At 43.0% G+C, this 10725-nt stretch overlaps 2 protein-coding genes across 3 annotated transcripts in view; both read right to left on the bottom strand.

Annotated features, from left to right (window-relative positions):
- Positions 1-2501: 2501 nt before the first annotated feature.
- LOC109529402 (sodium- and chloride-dependent GABA transporter 2-like) lies at positions 2502-9189 on the bottom strand. 2 transcript variants are annotated; one of them, XM_019892786.1, is made up of 14 exons: positions 8810-9189; positions 8613-8747; positions 6985-7125; positions 6685-6763; positions 6480-6612; positions 6253-6387; positions 6075-6178; positions 5817-5941; positions 4428-4540; positions 4221-4358; positions 3818-3920; positions 3427-3527; positions 2755-2925; positions 2502-2611 (listed from the first exon to the last, which is right to left on the bottom strand). In XM_019892786.1, exons 1-14 carry the CDS (start codon positions 8967-8969, stop codon positions 2513-2515), a joined length of 1737 nt encoding a protein of 578 aa, XP_019748345.1. In that variant the 5' UTR covers positions 8970-9189; the 3' UTR covers positions 2502-2512. The 2 variants fall into 2 exon arrangements, with proteins under 2 accessions (XP_019748345.1, XP_019748346.1); XM_019892787.1 differs by lacking the exon at positions 3427-3527.
- A 460-nt stretch (positions 9190-9649) lies between these two features.
- The window catches only part of LOC109529404 (sodium- and chloride-dependent GABA transporter 2-like), a 27564-nt gene continuing 26488 nt past the window's right edge, over positions 9650-10725 (bottom strand). The window contains exons 13-14 of the mRNA XM_019892790.1: positions 9908-10078; positions 9650-9791 (exon numbers count right to left, since the gene is read on the bottom strand). Of these exons, the coding sequence (XP_019748349.1) occupies positions 9693-9791; positions 9908-10078 (270 nt within the window). The 3' untranslated portion in view covers positions 9650-9692. The remainder of the gene's footprint in view (positions 9792-9907; positions 10079-10725) is intronic.

Raw genomic sequence — 10725 nt, 5'->3', positions numbered from 1 at the left:
CTCCTCCGGCTCCGCCCGCTAAGACTGCCTTCCCAGTTCACCCATTGGCACGCAAGGCCGGACATGCAAATCCACACTTCCCATTGGATTGGGACGTGTGAACAAATCTTCATAAAGTTCCAATTAGTACGTATAGCATTCAGTTCAATTACCCACGATTCTAACATTCGTTTTTGCCCCGCGAAGCAATACATAGTAAGCGTCGGGAAACTAACCGCGCATTGTCTATTTAGCAAATGTCAGTCTTTTGGTAAGTATCGATTTAGTCGTTTTCTTGAATACTTTTTGAGGTTTGGGTCTGTATTGGGCGTGAATCTATGTATTACTGTACTTGTGAAAGTACGTATTATATTGCTGAAAAAAATGGTACATCTTCGGTTCAAGATGATCAAAATGTCATGAACTGGCGTTATTTTCTGCTCTTTCCCTCACATATATCAAAATGCGATGTTACTTTAACACTATCAACCCATCAAGGAGCACTCTTTACTTTCCTGAATTGACATGCGCGAAGATGGTGAGGTACAACACAACGGAGGAAGCACGGCGAACCAATTATTCTTCCTGAGTGACCTTTGAGGAGGAGTCTGATGAGGATATTTTTTCCTTAAAACCCCAACAGAAGAGGAAGACCGAGGAGGAAGAAGGCCATGGAGATGGTGCAGCCGGAGGACGATGAACCGCACATCATGTGACTATCAAAGAACAAAAAAAAAATGTGCCAAAAGTATACGCTGTAGCCAGGATTAGCAGCCCGGAGATAGCCGAGAACCTTTTTTTTCCAGATGACATCAACTAGCTGATCGTGAACATGACCAACCTACAGGTACGCAAGACCAACGCGAGCAGCATCGGGCCTGCTGGGCATAAAAGGGTCTGCTGATCCCGGCTGGTATGTACCGATCTAAAAAAGAAAATAGGGCCAGCCTCTGGGACAAGAAGATGGGTCATCCCGTGTCCGCTGAGACAATGTTGCATAGGAGATTTACGCATATCAACCGCGCGATGCAGGTGCTTTGATAAGTTGCACAGGTCACAGCGTCATCACTACCAGTAAGATGTCTGAACCAGCAAAGCACAACTTTTGTCTTTATCAAAGCTTTCGTCAAAGCTGTCTTTTCATCTGGTGTCATGAGATTTTTTTTTTGTTGTTTGTTTGTTTGTTTTAACGCCAGCGATCACAAAGGTGCCCTGTGACAACTTTTGTCTTTATCAAAGCTTTCGTCAAAGCTTGTCTTTTCATCTGGTGTCATGAGATTTTTTTTTGTTGTTTGTTTTAACGCCAGCGATCACAAAGGTGTCCTGTATCTCTTTGTTTTTGCCATGTTTAATTTATTCAGTAATTGTTGGTTGTTTTATTGACATGCATTATTAATTCTAAATATTTCATAATTGTTGTGACATTTTGATCCTTTTCAAGGTACTATTTACCTTCCATAATCTTTTCCACTTTGATATCTATATACAAAGGACAGTATGCATACATTGACATATTTAGTGTCATGGTCATAACACAATACACTTTTATTGTTTATACAGGGCATAAAAGCAACCAATCTTACATGTATGGATAGGTCTGATGCCACTGAACATTTTGAGTTCGATTCCGGCTTCCTGTGTGGAGTTTGCATGGTCTGGCCGTGCCTGCGTGGGTTTTCTCCGGGTACTCCAGTTTCCTCCCATATTCCAAAAACATGCATGGAAGGTTAATGGAACACTCTAAATTGTCCTTAAGTGTGATTGTAAGCGTGAATGGTTGTTTGTGTGACCTGCGATTGGCTAGCAACCAGTTCAGGGTGTACAGCTAGGATAGGCTCCAGCACACCCGCGACCCTCGTGAGGATAAACGGATTCAAAAAGGGATGGACAGAAGGACGCTCTGCTGAGGCCACAAATGCTAGTAAATACACAGTAATGACGAACTCATCCACCAGAGGATAGCAGAGTTGAGTCTCTAAAAAGTGATTTTTGAGATTTTGGTGATTTTTTTCTTGTTTATTTTGTAAAATTAATATAAAAAGAGAAGCAACGCTTCACGAATCTGCGTGTCATTATTGCGCAAGCATTGTGAGGGTTCCTTTTCACCGCTACTCTGGTTGCCATATTGTCATCATGCTAAATGTCCTTTGTTTTGTTTTGTTTTTTTCTACACAAACACACACACACACACTTTCAATTATTTATGCACTGTCAAAATTGCAGTGTTTATTATACAATGACTTTTTAATCAATTTAAAGTGAAACAAATGTGTTTTTGTTTGAAAATGAACCTGGTTATGTTCCCAAAACAACAACAAAAATCTGTGTAGTATTGAAAAAAATTGTATCCATTATATAATGGGTTCAGTTGTTTTGGTATGTGAAGGACATTTTAGTAAAATTGATTTGGGAAGATTGGGAAACCCTGATATAAACAATGGAGTGAGATATTTTCATGTTCTTAATTGCTTCTACTGAGGAATTCAGGATCACTTCATCTGAAGTATTGATTTTTTTTTTTCCAGTGTCAGAATTATTCGAGATCCTCCTCTGTGATGTGATGCGGCGCAGTCTCTCTCTTTAGGGCCAATGTGCAGTCAGGTGGCTCAGGCCAGCACAGACGGTGGAGACGCTAACAAATAAACACAAATGTTGTACTAAAACATGCCAAAATCATATACAGGTATACAACCAAACAGTTGAGAATGTTCTCTCTGTCTCATAGAACAGGAATCATTCTTTCAAATTGCGTGGTCACTGGTGAACTTGGCCCACCTGACTGAGGGTTCCACTGACAGTGGTCAGCTTGTACAGTGCCCAGCCTGGCACCAGCAAGATGGAGGAGAGGGCCATCATCCAGCCCATCACGTAGGCCCATGTAGGGTACACGTACCAGCGGTTGAATGTCAGTGGCCGGTATTGAATTAGAGAACATGTGAATGAGATCTGGGCAAAAAAAAGTTTCCTTGTGTCTGGGTCATTTAAGCACAATGTGGCGATTGGTGCTGGAGCAGTTTTTCGAGTGTGCTGCCACAAGTCTTACAAGATAGGCTGATTCATTCATTTGCCACACAGTTGAGATATTCTAGCTCAATAGTGTCAAAACTTGTTTCGGTGGTCAATATGAATGTATGCCGGTGTAGCATCCACGTGCCTAAGTGCATCACGGCCATGTGGATATGGCGGTAAAGCAGAATTAATAACCTGCACCACAGAATCAGGTTTATCAAAATCTTCCCCTGGATATCTAGGGTCGAACAGTCAGCCACCAATGACCACCACGTAGACCCGTCCTTGCCTGTTCCGTTTTCCTGTTTTAGAAATTGAATGTTATCTTTGAGAACAAAAATGTCTCATGCTCCCCAGGATGAGATGGTGCAGGTTTACCTAATGAAACAAGAGCATGTTACTAGAGCTAAAAGATCAAGAGTGAGAAATTGCACTCACCAGTGAGACCAAGGGTGTCAGGTAGCGCCAGCAGATTTTAAAGAAAGGATTGGGACGCTTGCCTGTCATGTTTGTTATGATGCCGCTCAAACGATCTGCTCCTTCATAGAGAAGTATGTACAACAGCACATCATAATCTGCCCACTTTGGAGCTCCTATCATACTTGTGAAGCCATTCGCAATTGCAATCAAAGCGAGAACTAGAAAAAAGGTTTGTGATTGGTGTTCACTTGATTAGTTTTTGATAGTGATTCATTTTGAGCATCAGGGAAGTTGCTATGGTCAAAGTTCACTGTTCACATCAAGGTAAAACAAAAAAAAATCTCTTCTCAACAAACCACATCCACTCGACATAACATGAAAGCTGACCAGATCTGACCCATCGACCTACCAAATATCCAGCCCACTGCCAAGCTTTCAAATACACAGAGAAAGAGGATGCAGGCTCCGTTGCAAGCGTAGTATTCGACAATCTGGAAGATGTACATCCCTCCCTGAGGACGACATATTTGCACTCATTGTCAACAATATTAGGTACACATGTACGACTTAAATCGTAGCTACGAATTATATCTCAGCGATGCCGGAGCCTATCCCAGCAGACTTCAGGAGAAAGGCGGACTAGTCCCTGAACTGGTCGCCAGCCGGTTCCAGGGCACACATAGAGACAAACCACCATAGACACCCACATCCACACCGTCACTGAGCGGGAACCGAGCCCACGCTGCCTGGACACAAGTCAGGTGAGGGTGCCACGACACAATCAGTGACAAAAGTGTGACCAATATTCTGACCTCAGTGATCATGACAAGTTGTGAGAAGAAACACGTGAGGCAGAAGAGTAGCACGAAACATTCCCGTCTTCCCGCACGACGCAGTACTTCTGCAAATAGGTCAGTGATAGATGTCATCACCACCTCCATGCAAACAAACTGTGAAGAGAGAACAAAGGCACAAGGTCAGGTGAAGGCGAAAAGGAATGTAAAGACAAGACGTCTAACCTGTGTGTCCAGACCCAGAAGGATGATCATGATGAAGAAGCAGACGGCCCACACTTGAGGCACCGGCATCATAGCTACCGCCATAGGGTATGCGATGAACGCCAAGCCAGGGCCTGCAGCCAACATCCACGTGCACCAAAAACCATTAACTTGTGATGGGTGTTAAAACTCATTTTCTTCTGGTCCATATCATAGTCATGAGGATCACCTCTTTCTGATTGTTGATTGATTTTACACCCTCCACCCCCCCCCTCCCAAAAAAATCAACTTTCTACCCGATCATGCCTAGTGTTGTCGTAACACGCTATTATGACTAAGTCATGCTACCGATCTAGTGTTAGTGGCTAAAATGTTCTTATTTAAAGTGCTAATGATAATTTCTCATTGTTGGCACTGCTGTTTCGATGACGCTACACATGTGTTTTCTGGGAATATGACAACTATGCAGCTTTGGTCAGGGGGTCGTGAAGTGAGGCGACATTCGAATCTTGCTAGCGATTTTAAAACCGCAAACTCGCCTTTAAAACAAAAACAGGTGAGTAAGATATGCCCCACATGGGTCTGCAATTGACTATAGATGACAGAAGAGGCCGACAAATGACTACTTTTGTCGAACTGAAGCTCCTCAACCCAGGTCATTGTTCCTTGGCACAAAGAGAGCACATTAGGAGGAGGCAGGAAATGTTCACCCCTCTGAGGCCAGACCGCAACACACAATCACGACACTGCCTAATTTAAGCACATCCACCCTTGTTCTTCTTTTTAAAAAAGTGACTCACTGCTATTGACAGGGGGAAGGGGAGAGTCCGACTACAAGAGGGCCTGCCCAAAAAGGTTTATATATAATTGTTTATAAATATCACAACTTCCTCAAATCACTTCAACATATACAGAAGTTTCTTGGCATTAAGATGCCACATGATGGCACCAACATAACACTTTAATTGGTTTTCCTTGAGCACCAACACAGCAAATAAGTGACTTTTTCAGCAAATCACAAGAGGATAGGTCGGTGAAATCCCTCTGAGGCCAGACCGCAACACACAATCACGACACTGCCTAATTTAAGCACATCCACCCTTGTTCTTAAAAAAGTGACTCACTGCTATTGACGGGGAAGGGGAGAGTCCTACCACAAAGAGCACCTGCCCAAAAAGGTTTATATATAAGTGTTTATAAATATCACAACTTCCTCAAATCACTTCAACATATACAAAAGTTTCTTGGCAATAAGATGCCACATGATGGCACCAACGCAACACAACAATTGGCTTTCCATGAGCACCAACTAAGCAAATAAATGACTTTTTCAGCAAATCACAAGAGGATAGGTCAGTGACCAGGGCATATTTACGAATTAACTGCGAATCATGTGGGACTTCATTGTACCTGACTCTGCCACCTCAGCAATAGGGACGTCTTGCTCATGAGCCATGAAGCCCAGCACCGAGAAGACAGCAAAGCCAGCGACCATACTGGTGCAACTGTTCAAGGCGCACAGCCAAAAGCAGTCCCTGCAACACACAAACACTTATAGTACTTTATGAACAATGCGTTCAAACTATTGAGAAGCTGTAGCTTGGTGCCACCGTCGGAATAAATGTGTATTGTACTCGAGTAGTTTTCTAGCTTTATTGGAACACTTACTTGTAGCAATTGTTGCTGCGGGGGTTATAGCTGCCCAGTACAATCAGGGTGCCCACACCGATGCTGTACGAGAAGAAGATCTGCGAGCCAGCCTCCATCCACACCTGTTTAAAAAAAGGCTGTCATTGATTGTGTTTACCCTCTATCACAGCGTGTGTTGGATGTAATGCAGTCCTACTTGTGGGTCTGTTAGTCGTGACAGCTCGGGCAGAAGGTAGAACTGAATTCCCTGCGTGGCTCCCGGAAGAGAGATTCCTCGGATCAAAAGGATGAGGAGCATCACATAAGGGAATGTGGCAGTGAAGTACACTACCTGGACAAGAGGACAGTCACCAAATGTCACAGCATTAAGATATTTTTATTTTTATTTCTTTTAGCCTTTGGTACAGTTTGATGGGGCTTCACCTTTCCTGTTGATTTGACCCCTTTCCAGATGCAGAAGTAACAAATGACCCACATAGTCAGGAGGCACAGAAGCACCTCCCACCTGATGCTGCCAATCTCCTCAATGCCCCCTGAGATTTTTAACACTCTCCGTCTGGACGGGGTGAAAATAAAATTATGTCACTTAAAAAGTTTCAAAGATGCTATTATCATGTATCTCTCTTACTCCCAGAATTCCACTGCTGCTGAAGTTCTTTTGGTGTGGTTGGTCTGATTCCTCGTTGTCGTAACGTCAAAACATTCCACTGACAGAAGTGACAAAGGTGTACACAGACGCACAGACAGAATGTGTATACAGAGAGGACTGTAAACATTACACTGTTATACAAGCTGTTCACTGACTACTTTACATTGTATCAAAGCGTTATTTCCTCATTGGTATACCGTGTAAAAGATATTATGGAATAAAGCATTTACAAAAATGCGAAATGAGGCTTCCTTACCCAAAACCAAAGACTGACCTCACCTGTGTTCCAGTAGTTGTTGCAGGTGCTCCAGGGCAGCGTGGCGTTGAAGGAAAACAGCAGGTAGAAGAGGGCCCAGGACAAAATAATGATGTATGTCATGCAGCTGTACAGCAGGATCAGCACCCCCGCGTAGCCGATACCTGACACACACCACACACTACTGTATTAAAATTCTCCTGTTGCATTCTCCGTCTTCTTTTAAGCTTCAATTGACAGACAGATTAAATTCATCTCCAAAATGTCTTGATTAATATGGGAATTTATTTTTCTGTTGCTAATAGCAATGTGTCCAGGGCCTGAGCTAACAAAGCAGTCCCAAAACCTGATGCCTAGACCATACTGCACAGTTGGTATGAATGTTCACTTCTACTGTGGTTTTTATTTTCCAAACATAAGGTTACATGTTCGATTAAAAAAAAAAAAAAACCTTGGTTTGATCTGTCCAACCTACATATTGGAACATCCATGCGCTCTCCGTTGCTAACTTCAAACCTGTAGTAATGTTTTTGGGGACAGCAGTGGCTTCCTCTGCGGTACCCACCATTCATCCAACCATCCATGCTTCCATCCTTCCCGCCATCCATTTTCAACTCCGCTTATCCTGAACAAGGTTGCAGGGTAGTGCTGGAGCCTAATCTAGCCACACCTTGAACTGGTCATCAGTCAATCAAAGGGCACATATAGAGATGACCATTCACACCCACATCCACACAGTCATTAAGTGGGGCCCGGTCCCACACTACCCACACACAAGTCAGGCGAGAGTACCACGACACCTTCAGTGACACCACATGACATCCATTCTTGTTTAATGTATTACTTATTGTAAATTTGCCAACAGCGATGTTAGCATACTGCAGACATTTCTGTAAATCTTTAGGTGACCCTCACCTCCAGGGAGAAATGTAGCTCACAAGTGAGAGTGGCAACCAGCAAAAGTAATCCTCAATCGTATATTTTTTGTCATCACTGCGTACGGTCGGATTGATAAAGCATGATGTGCGCATGCGCGGTAAACCGTTGTACGGGTTTTTGTTGTTTTGTAAGGGGAATCGTAATCATTTATAAGGACAGCTTTTAGCCGAGGTTGACAGGCATGCAAGATAATTCTTCATTGTAGGAAGTAGGTACAGTTATTCTAATACCGCTTTGTATGAGGAACTGTTCACATCGAGCAATGCTTGTTCAGAGTGCAAACTCAAAATTGGCAACTTTAACCAATAACTTCAATCTCACGTAGACTTTCCGTTGACGGACTCCTAAATTACTTCTTAGAAAAGTAATTAGCCCGAGGGGTTCACACATACGTTCACATACATTAGGTGAAGCACAGAATTTGTCAATTGTTGTGACCTAGCTGAAGATCAGATCCCATTTTATCACCAATTTATGCAGAAACCCAGGTACCTGTAATTCCCAAATGTTTTGACATTTATTCTTGCAACTGTACATCAGCATGTCAGGATGTGATATCGACGTATTCATATTGCAATATAAGATATGTCACAATCTTATTTGATGCTGATCTGTCAATACTCGGTTGAAGTTGGTCCTTTTTGGAAAGAATCAGTTCCTTCACACTTTTGTTTCAGAATGGCCGTCTTCTATGTGACAGAGTGTTGCATACCTTGAGCCAATGGGCACATTTTCCACCAGCAGCTGATGCTCCCCTCTTGGGTGTGCTGGCCGATGGTGGTCTCCAAAAGGAAGATCGGTACACCGCACGTCACCACAAACACCAGATATGGCACCAAGAATGCACCTGAATGCGATTCATACTCCTTTGAGATTTGGACGACTTTAGCTCGAGAAAATGTTGCTTACCGCCGCCGTTTTTGTAGCACAAGTACGGAAACTTCCACACATTGCCCAGGCCCACAACGTTTCCAGCAACAGCCAGAAGAAATTCCACTTTGCTGCCCCAGTGTCCTCTCTCCTCAAGTGCATCTTGGCCCGGTTTTCCACCACAATATTTGCTCCACATTCCTTAAAAGCTCAAAATCAATCCGACCTTTCTTTCAGCCACACACATATGCAACACAAGCTGTCCAGTTTAATTTGTAGACCAAATTTTCAGATACAGTCACGTAATGAGCAACCGTCCGAGCAGTTAATCAGTTTCGAGGGCAAATATAAATCATCTCCAGAGCGGTGGGAACAAACCTAAAGTAAAAAGAACTTAAAATTGTCAAGAATCAAGATATATTTGTGTCATTGTGCTTTTTATATATGATTCAAAAATCTTTTATGACCATTCTATGCTTCCAACTTTATGGAAAACATACATAATGTCATGGTTGTATGAGCCCTGACCTGAACCCCATGAAACAAAATACAGAAATTGTGAGCCAGGCTATAACCTCACAAATGTTCTTTGGGAAAGTGGACTGAAATACCCGCACTCTCTAAAATCATGGATACTGCGGAAGTAAGATTAGTTCACTATTATTTTTTGTTGTTACTCCCCGTAAATTATTATTTTTGCACTACAGGTCCAGGAGGAAGGGACATGAGTACTAAAAGAATAAATTCAAGAAAGACAACTACAAGAAAAATGTGTGCCTGCTTGATGAAACATTTCAATGGCAAAGCCAGGTCAAATGCTGTACAATGTGGTTGTTTATATGTAGTTGATGAATTCAGGTCCATGACTGCTTCTTTTGAGGACTTCAGGGTCAGTTCATTTTTTTTTTTGTCTGTGTCAGAATCATTCCAGATCCTCCTCATGGATGCGTTGCTGTGCCGTGCCTTTGTTTAGGGTCAGCGAGCTGTCAGGCGGCTCGGGCCAGCACAGGCGTTGCAGACGCTAACAAATGGATACACACAACACTTACTGAATGATGCCACAATCTTGCATACAGCAAAACAATTGAATATATTGGCTGCTTATTGGATTCATACAAAAGTCTTCCTTCTGCCCACCTGACTGAGGGTTCCTTTTGTAGTGCTCAACTTGTACAGTGCCCAGGCTGGCACGAAGAGGATGGAGGAGAAGGCAGTTATCCAGCCCAACGCGTAGGCCCAATTCGGGTACACGTACCAACGGTTGAATGTCAGTGGCTGATACTCAACTAGGGAATATATGAAAGAGCCCTGGAACAAAAAATGACAAGTACTATATCGACGGTATATATCTAGATGAGAGGGTGACACAGGAGTGGATTTTCACTCATGTCCCATACCACGACTACAGAAATTAATCCAATACCAAGTCCCAGACCAAAGTTATATTAAAAAAAAAAATAATAAAATCCTGTCCCGGCCCACTCAGTTCAGAATGACTTCCCACTCCCATTCCGCTCCCAATTTGGACGTCATTTACATTTTAAAAAAAAGTCGCGTTACTCATTTATTGACAGTTTGTGGCTCCCTTTTTCTCATGGACGTTTTTTTTCATGATTTGTGTGTGTGTGTGTGTGTGCGTGTGTGTGTTTGTGTGTGTGTGTTTGTGTGTGTGTGTGTGTGTGTGTGTGTGTTGTGTGTGTGTGTGTGTGTGTGTGTGTGTGTGTGTGTGTGTGTGTGTGTGTGTGTGTGTAATTTGAAGAAATGGCTTAATTTTGTGTCATGGCTGCGATCTGCTTACTTTCTACAAATTTAAACAACTGAATCATAATCCTCTGAGACTGGTGATGCCATGATATTAGCCAGGGGGTGTACAACAATTTTTCTGGCAAATTAGAGGCCAGGTCTAGAATGCACATCGTAAGAGGTGGGGGCGGGGGGGGGGGGGGAAAACTGGC

Source organism: Hippocampus comes, unplaced genomic scaffold, assembly GCF_001891065.2.
Source record: "Hippocampus comes isolate QL1 unplaced genomic scaffold, H_comes_QL1_v1.1 scaffold72, whole genome shotgun sequence".
Taxonomy (NCBI): domain Eukaryota; kingdom Metazoa; phylum Chordata; class Actinopteri; order Syngnathiformes; family Syngnathidae; genus Hippocampus; species Hippocampus comes.
This window is presented reverse-complemented; position numbering and strand designations above follow the sequence as displayed.

Excerpts from the sequence above, each read along its gene's own strand:
- LOC109529402 (XM_019892786.1), bottom strand. The coding sequence starts at position 8,969 with ATGTGGAGCAAATATTGTGGTGGAAAACCGGGCCAAGATGCACTTGAG. Across the intron at positions 6,764-6,984 it reads CAACAACTACTGGAACACAG|TGGAATGTTTTGACGTTACG; the intron begins GTGAGGTCAGTC and ends CACTTCTGTCAG. Across the intron at positions 3,528-3,817 it reads GGCAGTGGGCTGGATATTTG|GAGCAGATCGTTTGAGCGGC; the intron begins GTAGGTCGATGG and ends TTCTCTATGAAG.